At 40.8% G+C, this 19,098-nt stretch overlaps 1 protein-coding gene across 1 annotated transcript in view; it reads right to left on the bottom strand.

Moving 5' to 3' along the window:
• Window positions 1-290: 290 nt before the first annotated feature.
• Window positions 291-19,098, bottom strand: part of gna12a (guanine nucleotide binding protein (G protein) alpha 12a) — a 90,740-nt gene continuing 71,932 nt past the window's right edge. Inside the window, exons 3-4 of the mRNA XM_078240162.1 lie at window positions 15,217-15,267; window positions 291-8,659 (exon numbers count right to left, since the gene is read on the bottom strand). Coding sequence (XP_078096288.1) covers window positions 8,090-8,659; window positions 15,217-15,267 — 621 coding nt within the window. The 3' untranslated portion in view covers window positions 291-8,089. The remainder of the gene's footprint in view (window positions 8,660-15,216; window positions 15,268-19,098) is intronic.

Here is a 19,098-nt window from a genome sequence, read left to right as displayed (position 1 = left end):
TAGGTGGATTGGTCATGCTAAATTGCCCCTTAATATCCCAAGATGTGTAGGCTGGGGGGGATTATTGGGGTAAATCTGTGGGGTTAGGAGATAGGACTGGGGTGAGCCTGGGTAAGATGCTCTATCACAGAGTCAGTGCAGACTCGATGGGCCAAATGGCTTCCTTCTGCATTGTAGGGATTCTATTTTTCTATGTACATACACCAATTTTTTTTTTACTAATATTCAAAATAGACAATCACACAATGTCAACATTTAGCAGCAAAAGCGAGAGCCAACTTTTTAAACTGCAGTGAATGCATTTTTCAATTTTTTTTATTATCAGATTGTACAAGAGTTTACACACTTTTTTAGAATATGTTGGAATACAAAACAGAGTACACAGCATTTTCCAGGTTACAGGGTACTTGCAGAGTGATATATCGAGGATGTGGTTGGAGTGGGTGCAGGTTTAGTGAGTTGGGACTGAAGCATATGGTGAAATCCGTTTCCAGATTAAACTAATATTGCATTCCATGTGTCAAGAGTTTGGCAAAAAAAACTATATCCCACTATTCAGCACCTCAAAAGTACAGAATTATACAAATGGAGGACATTAAATACAGGCAACTACAATCCACATAAAGTACACTTTAATATTTATAAAGTCATATATACATAAAACATAATAGAAAGCAATTTGAGCTAAAATACAATTTATACAGTTAACAAAGGCATCGAGTGTTTACATGGTTTGTCTTCATTTCTTTACTTGTATCTAATTCAAACCGTGGTGAGTAAAGCTTAGTAGAGTTAGTATCACTGTGTCCATTAAGTATATGAGATGCTACAAGTGTTTCACCACATTGATTCTGTGGAATGATTTTCCTCAAGATATAAAAGTGAAATCTGCTTATTCTTTAGGAAGTCAGGCAGCAACAGCTGACCCTACGTGCTCTGAATGTCCTTAGCATTTTCTGAATTTGCTCATTTATTAACGATCGCTGCATGATTCTGTAAATCAGCCTCAATTAGAAAACATGTATAAAATTCATACCAAATCTTGTTCCTTTACTTGAGATATCTTTTACTATTTTTAAAATGTAAAAACTTATTTCTCTATACAAAGTGGTTGGGGTGGATTATCTTCAATGCACCAGCTGCTCAGGTTTTATACTCAGCTACAGAGTCATGTTTACCATTAGTTTTCACGGAAAAATCATTTTAAGAAAAAGGGGAGGCAATTTTTAATTTAACAAGTACATCTGCTTTCTTTTTTAAAAGTCTTTGCCTACAGGTGCCCATCAGTAAACAGCACAAGATTTTATAATTGCAAGCTCTTTCTTGCAAATGACACAATACAAAAACCTCACTTAAAATGGCAGAGGGATTAGGATTCATTTGACAGTAATGGTTTTGTATCTATTTGCTATATCATAATGAACCACTATAAATTTATCAGTGCAAGATTCCTTTGCGTTCTTCAGCTTTTAGACAGTTTTCAAGGGTTAACAAGAATGCTTAACTAAGTCACACCTTAGCTCAATTGGTAGCACACTCATCTCAGTCGATTGATTCAAGTCCCTAAACATACAAACAAAATCAACCACTTAGGTGTAGCACTGACCGCATCTCCTGAGGTGCCATTTTCAGAGGCCTGATCGTTTGATCAGGGGGATATTAATAGATCTGACAGCACCATTTGGAGAATAGTGGTGAGTTTTGTGTCCTGCCTCAACTTCTCTTTGAAAACCACCGCCAATCAAAATTAACTGTTTCCTCACTGCGCTGCTGTTTGTGGGATCCGGCGTTGTGCTAACCTGACATTAGTGACTACATTTTAAACAGCACTTAATTGGTTGGCACTTTAGGTCATCCTGAGGAAATAAAAGGCGCCAAATAAATGCAAGCTTTTCCTTCTGGCAGGAAATGTTTTTTTCTGACATGCAAGAACAAAATACTGAACTAAATAAACGTTCCATGTATTTGGATGGAGACTTGTGAGCTTAAAAAAAGGCACTCAATATTGTGAAACCAAGGAAAGAAATTTACACACATTTCCACAACTGCTTTCTTGATGCAGAATCCTGTGCATGCTGCCTTGCAGGTTGTTTTCAGCCCCTTTTACACGGCAGCACAAGACAGGATGTGTAACAAAGCAATTCATGTGCAGCTAATTAGTATATATAAAAATAAAACTGCCATCCTTTTCATGATCAGTGCATATGAGCATCTCAAAACATGCCATTATCTGGCAGCCATATATTCTGGTGCTTATATTTGTTCATTTTTACTCAGAGATATGACTGTTAAAACTGAAAGCGCATTGGGCTGGATTTGGCTGGTACAAATTCAACAACTATAGAGATTTTACAATTCTGCAGTTACAGGGTTAAAGCAGCACAGTGTGATCCACCTAGTAGTCCAGTACAAACAACTATGGAATGTACCAGGTGATCAGCACTATACTGATTCACTCAGGTGAATGACCAAAGGTGAAGTTTCTCCACACCCTGTTCTTTTCTTTCCTGCCCCAAGACAACGGAGAAAGAACTTAAGACGCTGCTCAACCCCAACCGCATTCCACAGATGATATACAGGTTGCTCTACGCACAGTTCCTTTACAATAAGCACTTATTCAAAACTTCCAATTATACATTTATTGCAATAACATGCAGTTCTGTTTAGTGGTAGCTCTCAGAGTCAGATGGCTGTGGATTCAAACTCCAAAAGATGCATACAAAAGTGTAAACAGCCACTCCAGTGCAGTGCTGAGGGAGAGTTGCACTGCCAAAGGTGCTACCCTTCTGATTAAATTGTTAATCCGAGGCCCCACCCGTTATCTCAGGTAAATGCAAAAGACCCCCTTCCTGACCAATATAAATCCCTCAACCAACATCACTTTAAAAGAGGAGTACTATGTCATTATCTCATTGCTGCTTGTGGGACCTTGGCAACCACATTTCAAATGTTACAACAGCAGCAACACTTTGAAAGTACTTTGTGCTTTGGGATGACGAGAGGGGGTGAAAAGTGCTCTAATAAATGCAAATTTTCTAACCGGATATTCATGCTGCATTATGTTTCCAAGTCCATCATAATAACAACAACTGAGCATCCACTCTATTTATCCAACATTCAGCTGGTGAGTGTTGGAGGATGGAATTCTTGGGGACTCAAACATCATCTGTACAATTTAATCCAAGATCTGTTTGAAGTTAAACCATCTGACCATGTCGTTCAGCATATTAAAACTAGAAATCTGAATCCGAGCTCACACTTTCCTCTAGTGGAAGGAAGATATTAATTTGACAACCCTGTTCTTCACAACTTAACACAACTATGTCGTGGAATCACATATCACTTTCCTCTGAATGCTCTCCAGTACAATGATATCCACTGCAAAGTGAGCTGTGTTATTAATTACATTACAAAGTTAAAATTGGTTGGCACTTAACACCTTGGAAATACATGCCAGTTCTTCACTAGTGCTGTTGAGAGCAATCTCATTAACCTGATACTAATGAACAGTTAAAAGACAGCTTGTTGCCCTCTGACGGATTTGTAAAAGGTTACCAGAGTTCCACTCTAACTAGGTGGTTAAAATTCCATCTTGGACAGCATTAAGATGGTCATTTCTGTAAAGTAGATACAAATCCTGGTAACATTTGTATTTTTCAATCCCAAAGATCAATTAACTGAATCAACTTGGGCATCGCTGGCTGGACCACATGTTTTGCCCATCCCTAGTTTCTCTTGAAACTGAATGGTTTGCTAGACCATTTGAGGGCAGTTGAGAGTCAACCACATTGCTGTGGCTCTGGAGTTACGTGTAGACCAGGCCAGCTAAGGCGGCAGGTTTCCTTCCCTAAAGGACATTAGTGAACCAGATGGATTTTTCCGACAATCGACAATGGTTTCATTTGTCAATGGATTCTTAATTCCAGATATATTTTACTGAATTCAAATTCCACCATCTGCTGTGGCAGGATTCGAAATCTGGCCCACAAACATTAGCTAAGTTTCTGGATTAATGATCTAGTGATAATACCATTAGGCCATCACCTCCCATAACAGGATGATACAATTCCTAACAAATATCATTCCAGAATAACTTCAAACAACCTTGTTTTGACCGAAAATTAGACTCGGGAGAGGTGACACCAATGGGCAGGATTTTCCGCCCTCACTCGCCCCAAGGCCAGAAAATCCCACCCGAGGTCAATAGGCCTTTGCATGATGTGCCCACTATGATTCCCGTGGCAGGTGGGACAGGAAGTTTCCGTCCAATGGGAGGTAAATCGCGAGAGCAGTATTGGACCGTGCAGGGCAAGAAGCTTTGCAACATGTCTGCAAATGATAAACAAATTGAATTTCAATGGCAGAATTTATTCAAATTTCATGTAAATGCATGAAATACAGTAAACAAAACCTAGCAAAATATTGTGGAATGAAATGAATGCACAATGAAGTAATAAGGTTTCAACTATGTTCAACTGTTTATGCTAGCAAAACTATCTGTAATTGGAATCTGCCGCTGAGCAGTTCTTAAGTATTACAGGAAAACAGTTTAGGCAACTTAAAGGATCTTGCTTCACGCTCTGAAGCTATGGAATAGAATTTCAGCAGATGATTCCCAGATTATCCTCTATACAACTTCAGTGAAATGGTGTTATCTGCCTTTTATGCCAAATTCTATAGGATTTCCATTGATCTTAAGGCAGGAGCTCAAAAGAAATCCCACAGAAATTCTACCCCAAGTCACTTGGCTCAACAGCAGCCATTAGCAATGGAAGCTAAGTGAACGTTTGCAGAGAAAAGCGTTTTTTGGGTGGGGAAAGGGAAAAAGAAAATGTGGGCATAAAAGGAAGAAGAATTTCAAACTAGACAATAGGGAAAATAAACTATCTTAAAAGCAGCCAATACTGCAAACATTGTGCCACAAAACAGTCTGCATCAGATAAGTCAGGCACAGACCAACAGTGAAATGCTGGTATTGCAACAGCAAAGGAACGCATTCACAACATACCAGAGAAGGCAATTGAAAAAGCTAGTACATGACAAAGTGCACTGCAAAAGGTTGGCATTAGATACTGGTCAAATATTTGTCAATCCATCTATCTTTACTATAACAAAAAACACCATCTCGAGAAGTGATTCTTTAAGCCCTGATGTTCCTTTTCATGTCATCTCAGTTTTACACATATACCCTAAAAAACAAGAACGAGGCTAAGGAAGAACGACACAGCGTAATGACCACAAAATGAAGCCCCCACTGTGAACAAATTTTTCTGCCAATAAAACTGGTCATTCCAAACAATTTGTAGTGTAAAAATAGGAGGATTTAACAGATGGGGAGACTATTTACTGTTTTAAGCATCTGGGATTTAGTGGGAACAAGAGGAGGAAGAGAGAAAGAGAAGAACAAAAAAATCCCTACTGATTCTAAACGGTTCATTCTCCACGTCCGCTTCACTCAGTGCTACAAAGATGGTTAAGTGCACTTTATACATAATACAATCGTGCAAACCCTAAACACATAAATATACAGACATCTGATTCTAGATAAATTAATTCTGGCTTGTTTTACACTACATCATGCTCTCTTGGTAGTTAAAGATTGAAACCATGCAGAGGAAAACATTTGAACGAGTTCATGTTACAAGTAGTGGTCAGAGATGAGCACGCCATGTACAGGATAATCCTTTGACTAAGGTTAGAAGACATGAAGGTGATTGAAAAATGGGAAACATTATCAGTTTAAAAAGCAAGCTTTCAACAGAAGACTTGCTGAAAAGATTTGACTCTCTAATTCTGATTGGGTTCTTAATTACATTTTGCTGACATTTCCCAAGGAATCTCTTAAAATTTTAAGTCTAGGAAGAAATCATTAAAGGGGGAGAAGAGGAGGAGAGAAATTATTACTTTTCATGTGAAGATCATAGAGAATTAATTTTAAAAACTGAAAATATCTTCCCATTCATTTTAAATGGTTAACTTCCTGTGAAAATATTTCTTTACATTGTGCAGTGGAAAGTAATGATAAAAAAGCAAACACTATCGACATGCAGCTGAAAAAGAATGCGTGAGAATCACATTGCGTGGGTTGGTAAGTTTGTCATTTTCAGATGAATATCACAACTAAAACTGACTGGAAATTTCTTGAGTTCTGAAAATTGGTTTTTAAAAAAGCAATAGTTCTTACTATTGTACACCGAGTAGCAAGGCTAATGCGTCATTTTAATGCTAGTGTTAAACCACTCTTTTTAAACAGTTTACCTTCGTTACGCATTAGCCATTTCAAATAAAAATGTCTCTCAGGGTGCAGCCAAATTGCCCCCAGTTTAACCCGACTTCAAACTCAGGTTAAAAAAATTAACCAATGATTTGGTTAACGAATTAACCCACCTTTCATCCTTTCCTTGTAACAGGGCAGTTTAAATCTATATGCAATAAACAGCAACAACAATGAGGTAAAGCGTTGCTGTCTATTGCTGAAAATACTTTTTACTGTATAGGCTACACCTTTTGTTACACAATTTAGCACTGAATTTAAGTATGATTTTCCATATTAAAAAAGTGTGGCTAAAGTAGTAAGAAAATTCCAAGTGAAGTGAAAATGTGAATTTTCAGAAGGAAATGATCACAAAAGTGAAATAATATCAAACAAGCTCAAGATCAAACTAATAGTGCCAGAGCAAATCTAAACAAAGAAAGTGCTTAAAACTACAGGTAAATCAAAAAAAAACTTGGTTCTTTCATCTCCAATTTAAACCTGCTGCATTTATCCTTTTAGTGTGCTGCATGATAAGATATTTAGTTAAACCAGATATACCAGTAGGAGACTTGGAATAAAAACATGCGCCATTTTGAGAGAGTGAAAAAAAATTCGCCAAAAGTCTAAACACCCTAGATGAAGGAATTGGAAGGTTTTCTAGGTCACATCTGATCAAATCAATCATACTAATGGCGGTGCTATGAAAAATGCAACTGGAATCTGCGTCACTTAGTTCTGTTTTCACGATTCCTCTTGGATGGTTGGTGGCAGCAGCCACTCACTCCAAAAGAGCAACCTGTGACTCACATCCCAAACCAGCTGTGCTACAAAAGGCTGCACCGCACATTTGGATTAATATTTCATTCAAAATCTTTACTCTGCTGAGAATCTATTGGAAAAACAAAAGTTCATACGCAACATGCTGACGGTTAGTGAGGTTTTGACTTGTTTTCAGGTATGTAACTGAGTTTTGAACAGCACTCCAGACAGCATGCATTTCCATCTCGTCACCAAGCTTAAACAAAGCGCTTGTAAGACATTCTATGAATGCCCTACACATAGCCGTAAAGGAACTTTACGGAAATGACAATAGCTGTCAGTAACAACACATTCACAATAAAGCAGGCTGTACCCTAAACCCCTGCAGTCATACTTAATTGTGAAAAGATTTACACAAACAATGAAATAAACTGTCAAGCCAGGTCCTTTACATTGTAGTCCCAAATGTCTACCAAATTAGCACTGTTGTAATTGCCATTTTTGTAGCTACTTGCAGCATTCTCTCTGAAAAGCTATAAAGCAAAGGAGGATCAGCATTTCTGGGTATGCCATCCACTCTCTGCCAAGAGTGATTTCAGACACCAGATCTAGTTTGTATGTGGCAGTCGTAAATAGCTGAATTCCAGGGAGTGCTAGTGTCCATAAAGTAACTTGGATAATAAACTTTCCCTGAACTTTAATTGATGCAGACATCCATGCAAGCACCCTTGAGTTGTATGCCATTTTGGTTTGTAGAACGCAATAGATTACAATACATGATTCAGTCACCCAACTTTACCAAGCACAATTAGAAAAGAGGCCTTAGTGCAACAAATGTCTAAACCTATTGTTCATTATGCTTCTGATGTCTGAGCTCTCATATAGAATTGAAAAAGGACACTTATAAGCACTTCCAATAAGATGCTGTCAAGCATCAAGCTTTCATATAATCAATGATGTCTATTTTATACCCATGACCAAAAGTATCAGCAACTCTGTGCTCATGAACACAGTGCTGATGGTGGAGGAAATACCAAAGAGCAACACAAAGTCCAATGATCTCACCATGTCTCTTCACTGCAACATCACATCTTTCAAATTTTCCTGCAGAATAGTGTCTTTCACTGCATGGAATACAAACCGAATGTTTTCTGTGTCAATGGCTGTTGTGAAGTGGTGGAACAGTGGTTTGGTGCGATCTCGTCGCTTGTTGTTGAAGCACTGCACCAGGTACTTTTGTACATCCTCCATCTTGTGAGGGTCCCACTCAAAGTTCGGGAAATATTTCTTAATGTTGACTGTTTTCACCTTCCCCACAAGCAAGTCCATTTTGTTGAGGAACAAAATAATGGAGACAGAAGAAAACAATTTGTTGTTTACGATTGTCTCAAAGATATTCATCGATTCTACCAGGCGATTTGTCCGCCGGTCTTCCATCAGGACCTGGTCGTATTCACTGGAGGAAGCCATGAACAGAATGGATGTAATGCCATCGAAGCACTGAAACCACTTCTGCCTCTGTGACCGTTGACCACCCACATCTACCATTTTGAAAGGAATGCCTTTTATGACAAAATCGTGCTCCACAATTCCTTTGGTGGCTTTTCTTGCAAGCAGGACATCGTGTCTGCTGGGAAGGTAACTCTGAAATAAAGAAACTAAATTAGATAATATTGCACAAGGAGATACATTGGTGATCATCACAAATTTTCTTTTGCCATCTTTTTTATTGCCACCCGCCAGCAAAAAGAAAACCTTAAACACATTCGAATTGGAAGAACTGCTAGATTAGCAATGCGCAGTTTTAAGATGCTTATTTCGCAAGCCCACAATCACAGCAGGTTCAGGTTCCAGCAATGACTGGACACCAGCCAGACATGGAACTGAGCCTTGTTGTTTGCTTTTGAAAGGAGGGGAGGGAAAAGAAAGGGAACTACTTGGCAGATGTATTTGTTTTCTGAAGGACACATATGTTTTCTCCCAATTAGGTCCCATGCTACCACGCCGGTGGCATGTCCTACATTTAGGAAAATGATCAGTTACAATGTTCACTGTAAATAACTGCGCTCAAATTTAATTTGGTTAATATCAGAGATTTTAGAAGCAGTGGGTGTGTTCAGTAGATATTTGAAAAACGTTCTTTCAGTGAGATTTGTGTACTGTCCCTCAAACATTGAGCAATTCTGATTTACTTAAAATAACGTGCAAAATTTAATCTGAATGGCAGCAATAAAAGCTGGCATCACTCATGGCATAGACAAAACAAAGCTCAGAAGCTTCAAGTTGAAGTTAACTGAAATCTTCTACTCCAATGTTTCTCAGAGAGCGATTGCAAAGCAAAAATCTCACAAAGGGAATCAAAAGCCGGAGTGGTTTGAGTGTTCTGAGTCTGAGATTATTTCTTTGAGATCACTGCCACATGTTTAATTTGGTTGAAAATGCCATAATATTTCTGATTTCAGCACACAAAAAAAAATTTCTTCTCCCTCAGTGTCCAACATTAATTTTAATTTAAAAAGCATACTCGTATTAATTTTAATAACTTCAGGTTGATGAGAAAAGCTTTGGTCAGCTTCACTGCCATTGAGAGATTAAGCTGATTGCAAATTGATTCCAGTCTGTATTAAGTTTATGATCTCAGATGGCTATTCCAAGGCTGCAAATTTGCTGCTGTAAAAACACATACTCTATTCTCAAAAGCTGGGTAAATCAACAATAAATTGAAGCTATAATTTGGTAATGCAAATAGTGCATTTGTAAGCTAATGATAATTACTGAATTTACAGCTTGACCAATTAGAACATTTTTTTTTTAAACTGCAAATTTCCAGGAGACAAACATGTAAATTTTCATGAGACATGGCAGTGATTTCCAAACCACTCAAGTCTGAGAATCCCAGCCTAGTTTGTACTTATGATGTGCTGCCAACAGGAAAACTTGGACTGAACAAAGAACAAAGAACAGAACAGCACAGAAACAGGCCCTTCATCCCTCCAAGCCTGTGCCGATCATGATGCCTACCTAAACTAAAACCGTATGCACTTATGAAGTCCGTATCCTTCCATTCCCATCCTATTCATGTATTCGTCTAGATGCCCCTTAAATGCCTCTCTCACCACCTCCCCGGGCAGTGCGTTCTAGACATAATCAACTAAATTACTGAACACCCAGAGCAGCAAATATACTACTTAAACTGTAATAGTCAACAGAAGTGCAGTAAAATTGCTGTGGGAAGAGGAGGAGTTGTACTTCTTGACTGACAGTTTCTGTAAGTTCATCAGTTGTAGGTGCACTACAACAACTGTCAACATTGGGGCAAGAATCATAGAATCATAGAATCCTACAGTACAGAAAGAGGCCATTCGGCCCATCGAGTCTGCACCAACCACAATCCCACCCAAGCCCTATCCACATATCCCTACATATTTACCCACTAACCCCTCTAACCTATGCATCCCGGGACACTAAGGGGCAATTTAGAATGGCCAATCAACCTAGCCCGCACATCTTTGGACTGTGGGAGGAAACCAGAGCACCCGGAGGAAACCCATGCAGACACGGGGAGAATGTGCAAACTCCACACAGACAGCGACCCGAGCCGGGATTCGAACCCAGGTCCCTGGAGCTGTGAAGCAGCAGTGCTAACCACTGTGCTACCGTGTCGCCCCAAGACTCAGGAAAAAAATCTGGCACGGAGACTTGAAAATTCAAAAGGACTTCCAACTTTAGGAATTACCATCAGAAGCAACTGATGGCAATCATGGCCAGACAATCAGAGTGTCTTAAATCAAACAGAAACATTAATGTTCAAATGGCACAGGTGAAGGCAGGACAGAATTACCACTAAATATACCACATTAAAAAAATAACATCCTCCTCATGCAGAATCATCCAGTACAGGAGGCGACCATTTGGCCCATTATATCGGGGTCAGCACATTGGTGCTGCAAACTGTTTCATAAACAAATGCATTTGAATGAGAAGCAGAGCAGATTCCTATGAGCTTAAGAATGCTTGGTTAAAAGCAAAGTGTAGCCTCTCCTTTTCAACTCTTTTGTTCCCCCTTTTCTCAACACCCTCTCACCAGCTTTCTTCCTATCTTTTGCAGCTTGCCACTATAAATGAAATAGTCAGCAGTCTTAAACAGCCAAAGGAAAAGTTTCTTGACAGAACCCTGGGTCACTAACTACAAAAGATATCTGGGGAACATAACATAATAAACTTTTGGCATCATGCATTTTTGGAAGTGATGAGCATTTCATCAGTCCCAATGTCAACACAAATCCAACCACTTATTTTTCACTAAAACAAAAGTAAAACACTGCAGATGCTGGAAATTGGAAGAAATAAAAACGGAAAATGCTGGAAAAATGTAGGTCTGTGGAGTGAGAAACATGATGTGGAGTTGCCGGCATCGGACTGGGGTAGAACAAAGAACAAAACAGCACAGGAACAGGCTCTTTGGCCCTCCAAGCCTGCGCCGCTCATGTGCCCAACTAGGCCATTCTTTTGTATCCCTCTATTCCCAGTCCGTTCATGTGGTTATCTAGATAAGTCTTAAACGATCCCAGCGTGTCCACCTCAATCACCTTGCTTGGCAGTGCATTCCAGGCCCCCACCACCCTCTGTGTAAAATACGTTCAATGTGAGGGGGGGGGGGGGGGAGAGAGAGAAGAGAGAGAGGTTTAACACGGCTATCACGGGTCTGGAATGCGCTGCCGGGCAAGGTGGTGGAGGCGGACACACTGGGAACGTTTAAGACTTATCTAGATAGCCACATGAATGGAGTGGGAATGGAGAGATACAAAAGAATGGTCTAGTTTGGACCAGGGAGCGGCGCGGGCTTGGAGGGCCAAAGGGCCTGTTCCTGTGCTGTATTGTTCTTTGTCCCCCTGACATCTGTGTTGAACCTTGCTCCCCTCACATTGAACCCGTGACCCCTTGTGCTCGTCACCTCCGACTTGGGAAAAAGCTTCCCACTGTTCACTCTATCTATGCCCTTCATAATTTTATACACCTCTATTAGGTCGCCCCTCATCCTCCGTCTTTCCAGGGAGAACAACCCCAGTTTATCTAATCTCTCCTCATAACTAAGACCCTCCATACCAGGCAACATCCTGGTAAACCTTCTCTGTACTCTCTCCAAAGCCTCCACGTCCTTCTGGTAGTGTGGCGACCAGAACTGGACGCAGTATTCCAAATGTGGCCTAACCATCATTCTATACAGCTGCAACATCATATGCCAACTTTTATATTCTATGCCCCGTCCAATAAAGGCAAGCATGCCATATGCCTTCTTCACCACCCTCTCCACCTGTGCTGCCACTTTAAGGATCTGTGGATTTGTGCACCCAGGTCCCTCTGTGTCTATACTCCTGATGGTTCTGCCATTTATTGTATAGCTCCCCCTTACATTAGATCTACCAAAATGCATCACTTCGCATGTATCTGGATTAAATTCCATCTGCCATTTCTCCGCCCAATGTTCCAGCCTATCTATATCCTGCTGTATTCTCTGACAATGTTCATCACTATCCGCAACTCCAGCAATCTTTGTGTCGTTCACAAACTTACTGATCACACCAGCTACATCTTCCTCCAAATCATTTATATATATCACAAACAGTAGAGGTCCCAGTACAGAGCCCTGTGGAACACCACTAGTCATGATGTGGAGATGCTGGCGTTGGACTGGGGTGAACACAGTAAGAAGTCTCACAACACCAGGTTAAAGTCCAACAGGTTTATTTGGTAGCAAATACCATAAGCTTTCGGAGCACTGCTCCTTCGTCAGATGGAGTGAAATGTGCTCTCAAACAGTGCAAACAGACACAAAATCAAGTTGCAGAATACTGATTAGAACGCGAATCCTACAGCCAGCTAGGTCTAAAAAGATTTTTAGACCTGGCTGGCTGTAGGATTCGCATTCTAATCAGTATTCTGCAAATTGATTTTGTGTCTATTTGCACTGTTTGAGAGCACATTTCCACTCCATCTGATGAAGGAGCAGTGCTCCGAAAGCTTATGGTATTTGCTACCAAATAAACCTGTTGGACTTTAACCTGGTGTTGTGAGACTTCTTACTGTGAACACCACTAGTCACAGACCTCCAACCGGAAAAAGACCCCTCCACTGCTACCCTCTGTCTTCTATGGCTAAGCCAGTTCTCCACCCATCTAGCTAGCTCACCTTTTATCCTGAGAGATTTAACCTTTTGCACCAGCCTGCCATGAGGGACCTTGTCAACCGCTTTACTAAAATCCATATAGACTACATCCACGGCCCTTCCTTCGTCAATCATTTTTGTCACCTCCTCAAAAAACTCAACCAAATTTGTGAGGCATGACCTCCCTCGTACAAAACCATACTATCTATCGCTGATGAGATTATTCAGTTCTAAATGCGCATATATCCTATCTCTAAGAATTTTCTCCAACAACTTCCCTACCACGGACGTCAAGCTCACTGGCCTATAATTACCTGGGTTATCCTTGCTACCCTTCTTAAATAACAGGACCACATTTGTCTTAACAGGTAATCAAATCTGAGAAACAGTTATCGTTTCCCATCTCTCCCTATGACGCGTCCTCAGAACAGGGGTGGCATAGTGGTTAGCACTGCTGCCTGACAACGCCAGGCACCCGAGTTCAATTCCCAGCTTCAGATCACTGTTTGTGCGGAGTTTGCACGGTCTCCCCGTGTCTGCGTGGGTTTCCTCCGGGTGCTCTGGTTTCCTCCCACAGTCCAAAAGATGTGCTGGTTAAGTGCACTGACCATGCTAAATTCTCCCTCAGTGTACCCGAACAGGAGACTAGAAGATTTTCACAGTAACTTAATTGCCGTGTTAATGCGAGCCTACTTGTGACACTAATAAATAAACTTTAAAACTTTAAACAGTAGACACACATTAGTCACAAAGGCACTGTAAATTACACACATGCACACACAGTACAAATAATATAAAGATCAAATATAAACGCCAGCCCATATTGCCACCTGTACAGGCATTTGATTTCTTTCAACACCCGCCAGTAATCGGTTTCCCATTTGAAACAGTAATCCAATTTAAACTAATCAGTCTCAAAGGAGTCTTGTGTACATGCAGTATTTGACACTGCCTCACTGAAATAGTCCGATCTCTCCTTCAATGCAATTTCAGTGGAACCCAATTCTCGCCCAATGCTCTCAGTCTACTCCTGCAGGAAATAACTTTCTGGAGAAAGGCAGACAAAGAAATGCAAAGTGGGGCTTTTGACACAAAGTAGCCAATTTAGCATCATTCCTCCATCAGGACAAGTACCAAAATGTGCAGATTAGGAGGACTGGCCAGGCTAAATTGCCCCTTAGTATCCCAAGATGTATAGGTTAGATGGAATTAGCCATGGTAAATGCGCGGGATTACAGGGATATGGCGGGGAGAAGGTCTAGGTAAAATACTCTGTTCGAAAGTTGGCGTAAAATCGATGGGCCAAATGGCATCTTCTGCACTGTAGGGATTCTACGAGGGCAAGTATCAACTGTTGAATTTTGCTACTAAGAAGACTTAAATGTTTGAATAAGGACACATAGGGTGTTCTATGACTTTGTTGTTAACAAATTGGCTGGTAGCTTTTCCAACATGAGCATCATCGCACTCTAAAAATGCCTGGTAAGGTCTCGCACAATGAACCAGTTTTGAGGTGTGGCAAGTTGCAACATGCCCGTTTGATATTAAAGGAAAGTGACAAATGGTAGGGGGAAGGGGAGAAAAGCAACTGGCCCAACAAAAATATATAGCCAAGTCATGATGCGGTGGACACACCAACCATCAACATAATGCAAAATTGAACTTTAAAATTAAATTTTAAACATAGAATCCTACAGTGCAGAAGGAGACCATTCGGCCCACCAATCACAATCCCACCCAGGCCCTATCCCCACAACCTCATGCACTTACCCTAGCTAGTCCCCCTGACACTAACGGACAATTTAGCATGGCCTATCCGTCTAACCCGCACATCCTTGGACTGAGGGAGGAAACAGAAGCACCCAGAGGAAACCCACGCAGACACGGGGAGAATGTGCAAACTCCACACAGAAGTGACCCAAGCTGTTAGGCAGCAGTGCTAACTACTGTGCCACCCATATAGCCAGTGCAACCTAGCGTTCCAAATTAGCACAGGTGAATTTCCAATGCTCGATTGTTAGCATAATATACTCACCAATTGTCCAATCTGGTCAAGATTATCCAGAAAATACTTCACGGATTCACCCTGTTGGCAGGAAAAAGTTAAGAAAAATCAGTTACAATTTCCAAAATTAATTGGAATCCATTCAGATCAGGGTTAAAAGATTAACCACAATAATTCTCTTAAAGCAGAGTGAACTCAAACCAAACATTGAATCATTGCTGAGTATGCTAAAAGTCTTTTTTCACTCGCAAATTATAGAGTAATGTGACAAAATCAGTAGGAAATCTTTTAATTCTGAAGTTTATGAATAAAGTAAGGTTCTCAGATCTCAATCAGCAGCCAGACTATAAATCACTGCAGAATTGTAACTCTTCAGCTTGAATCTGAATTTTATTACAGTAAAAAGATCTAAAATTTTGAAGAACAATTATTAAACACTGGATTTACATGTTACTTTTTGTTCTATAAAAAAATCATCTCTTTTCACCCACAGAATCTCAGTACATCGCAAATCAACTCACCCCCTGCAATGTAAACAACAATAGTCAAACATCAATGTGGCAACCATTTGATTTATCACCAAACATCCACCATTTCACAGCATTCATTTAAACCCATGACACTTTTAAATTCATTCTCATTTAAACAATGAAAACAAATTATGCAACAAACCTGTGAAAAACGTGAGATTTAAATACATTTGTGCTGAATTAATGTAAATAGCAAATCAAGAGTTTTAAAAGCGATTGGCAGTGCTGCAGCAGAAGGTTTCCTGCATGGTGGCAGCGAGACCGGCGAGAATAACTGCTTCTTGACCTCCTGGTGTTGTGAGACTTCTTACCGTGTTCACCCCAGTCCAACGCCGGCATCTCCACATCTTGACCTCCAACCATAGATTCCTTCCCTGCCGCCCTTGCTGCTTCAATCATTGCTGCTGTCTCTGAAGGAGCTGCAAGTGGGAGTGAAGGAACCTGTGATTGGAGGAGCTGTAGCAGAGTGTGGGGGAAGGACAGAGTCTGAGATCGGAGAAGTAACTCCTCACAGATTCTGTCTCTCCCATATTCACTGCTCCTCCAGTCATAACACCAAATTATTTTCCCATCCTCACTGCGCTCGTGCTTTCAATTGTTTAGCCCCTTTTCGACTACGGAGGCAGTGAATTTGAAGTCACATTTAGAATGGTGGAATTCCAGAATCTACATGTCAGACGTCTGCCAAGCTGAAGAAATATCTCATCCCTGCACTTAATTATTGTACATCAAACATAAATATCCTAGCATGAATGGGACACAGGAGTATAGTTTGGATGGTGGTTTCATGATCAGAAAACAGATCCTATTTGGAAATCCAGAGAAATTTTAACCTGAATACAAGAGTTTTGCGATTAATAATATCAACCTCTCGATGAGAGATCCCCAAAGTTCCAGTCGTACACAAGTCCTCTGCATCACCTCTTTTCCCACAACGTTGATGCCTGCTGCCTTCTGTTCTTACCGTCAACTAAAAATTTCATCAACTTTGCTTGCATTTTTTTGTTCTTCCCTTGCCACCATATAGTTCATTCTTCCTTTCCTTGCCTTCTCTATCGCCATTTCTAGGACTAAGTTGTTAATCAATATCTAATAAGAACATAAGAACATAAGAAATAGGAGCAGGAGTAGGCCATCTAGCCCCTCGAGCCTGCCCCGCCATTCAATAAGATCATGGCTGATCTGAAGTGGATCAGTTCCACTTACCCGCCTGACCCCTATAACCCCTAATTCCCTTACCGATCAGGAATCCATCTATCCGTGATTTAAACATATTCAACGAGGTAGCCTCCACCACTTCAGTGGGCAGAGAATTCCAGAAATTCACCACCCTCTGAGAGGAGAAGTTCCTCCTTAACTCTGTCCTAAACTGACCCCCCTTTATTTTGAGGCTGTGCCCTCTAGTTCTAGTTTCCTTTCTAAGTGGAAAGAATCTCTCCATCTCTACCCTATCCAGCCCCTTCATTATCTTATAGGTCTCTATAAGATCCCCCCTCAGCCTTCTAAATTCCAACGAATACAAACCCAATCTGCTCAGTCTCTCCTCATAATCAACACCCCTCATCTCTGGTATCAACCTGGTGAACCTTCTCTGCACTCCCTCCAATGCCAATTTATCCTTCCGCAAATAAGGGGACCAATACTGCACACGGTATTCCAGCTGCAGCCTCACCAATGCCCTGTACAGATGCAGCAAGACATCTCTGCTTTTATATTCTATCCCCCTTGCGATATAGGCCAACATCCCATTTGCCTTCTTGATCACCTGTTGCACCTGCAGACTGGGTTTTTGCGTCTCATGCACAAGGACCCCTAGGTCCCTCTGCACATTTGCTATTATTTCTTCCAAAGTGAATAACCTCGCATTTGTTAACATTATACTCCATCTGCCAGATCCTCGCCCACTCACTCAGCCTGTCCAAATCTCTCTGCAGACCTTCTACGCCCTCCACACGATTCACTTTTCCACTTATCTTTGTGTCGTCTGCAAGCTTTGTTACCCTACACTCAGTCCCCTCCTCCAGATCATCTATATAAATGGTAAATAGTTGAGGCCCCAGTACCGATCTCTGCGGCACGCCACTAGTTACCATCTGCCAACCAGAAAAGCACCCATTTATTCCGACTCTCTGCTTCCTGTCAGATAGCCAATCCCCAATCCACGCTAACACCCTACCCCCAACTCCGTGTGACCCAATCTTCTTCAGCAACCTTTTGTGAGGCACCTTATCAAACACCTTTTGGAAATCCAAAAACAACGCATCCACCGGTTCCCCTCCGTCAACTGCACTAGTCACATCTTCATAAAAATCCAACAAGTTAGTCAAGCACGACTTTCCCCTCGTGAATCCATGCTGCGTCTGCTTAATCGAACCATTCTTATCCAGATGGCCTGCTATTTCTTCTTTAATGATGGATTCCAGCATTTTCCCAACTACAGACGTTAAGCTAACCGGCCTGTAGTTACCCGCCTTTTGTCTATTTCCTTTTTTAAACAGCGGCGTAACATTAGCCGTTTTCCAATCCGCCGGCACTACCCCAGAATCCAACGAATTTTGATAAATAACCACTAACGCATCCGCTATTACCTCTGACATCTCTTTCAGTACCCTGGGATGCATTCCATCCGGGCCCGGGGACTTGTCCACCTTCAGTCCCGTTAGTCTACCAAGCACTGCCTCCCTGGTAACATTAATTGTATTGAGTACCTCTCCTCCTACCAACCCTCTATCATTAATATTCGGTAAACTATTTGTGTCTTCCACCGTGAAGACCTACACAAAAAAAACTTATTTATAAACCTATCAACTCTCACAGCTACCAGAATTACATCTCCTTCCACCATATTTCAATTACCTGGTGTCTACATCCCATCCATTCTGACAATGACAAGTCCCATACCAATACTTCTGATGGCTTTCCCTCACACCATCAACAGTCTTAATATTTTACCTCTGCTTTATGGTTGCATGAGGAGTTCTTGACTAATTGCGCAACAGCATGAGATACACATTTTTTGCATCGACTCCAATAACATCTATTTACTGTATGAAGAACTTCTGCTTGCATTTCTGACAATTACTTAACAATGAGCTGTAATTATAATGAAGAGCTTTACGACATCAGCAACTGCTTTAGGATAAACAGACTTACAGAACAAATTACTCGTGTAGTAAAAAAAACCTAAGCAAGTGGACATCTCATTTACTCTTGCCATTATGTTCCTTTCAACCAGGTATAATTTTTTAAAATAGCTCATTTGATCAACCAATATTTTGATGAACAAATACTGGTCATTCAATAAGTGGAAAATTTATACCTATGGAAAAAAAATCTAAGTCATTGGGGACTTCCAGAAAAATATCAAGAGTTTTAACATTAC

This window comes from Mustelus asterias, chromosome 23 (genome assembly GCF_964213995.1).
Source record: "Mustelus asterias chromosome 23, sMusAst1.hap1.1, whole genome shotgun sequence".
Taxonomy (NCBI): Eukaryota; Metazoa; Chordata; class Chondrichthyes; order Carcharhiniformes; family Triakidae; genus Mustelus; species Mustelus asterias.
The sequence above is the reverse complement of the archived record's forward strand: the minus strand, read 5'-3'. Positions and strand labels throughout refer to the sequence as shown.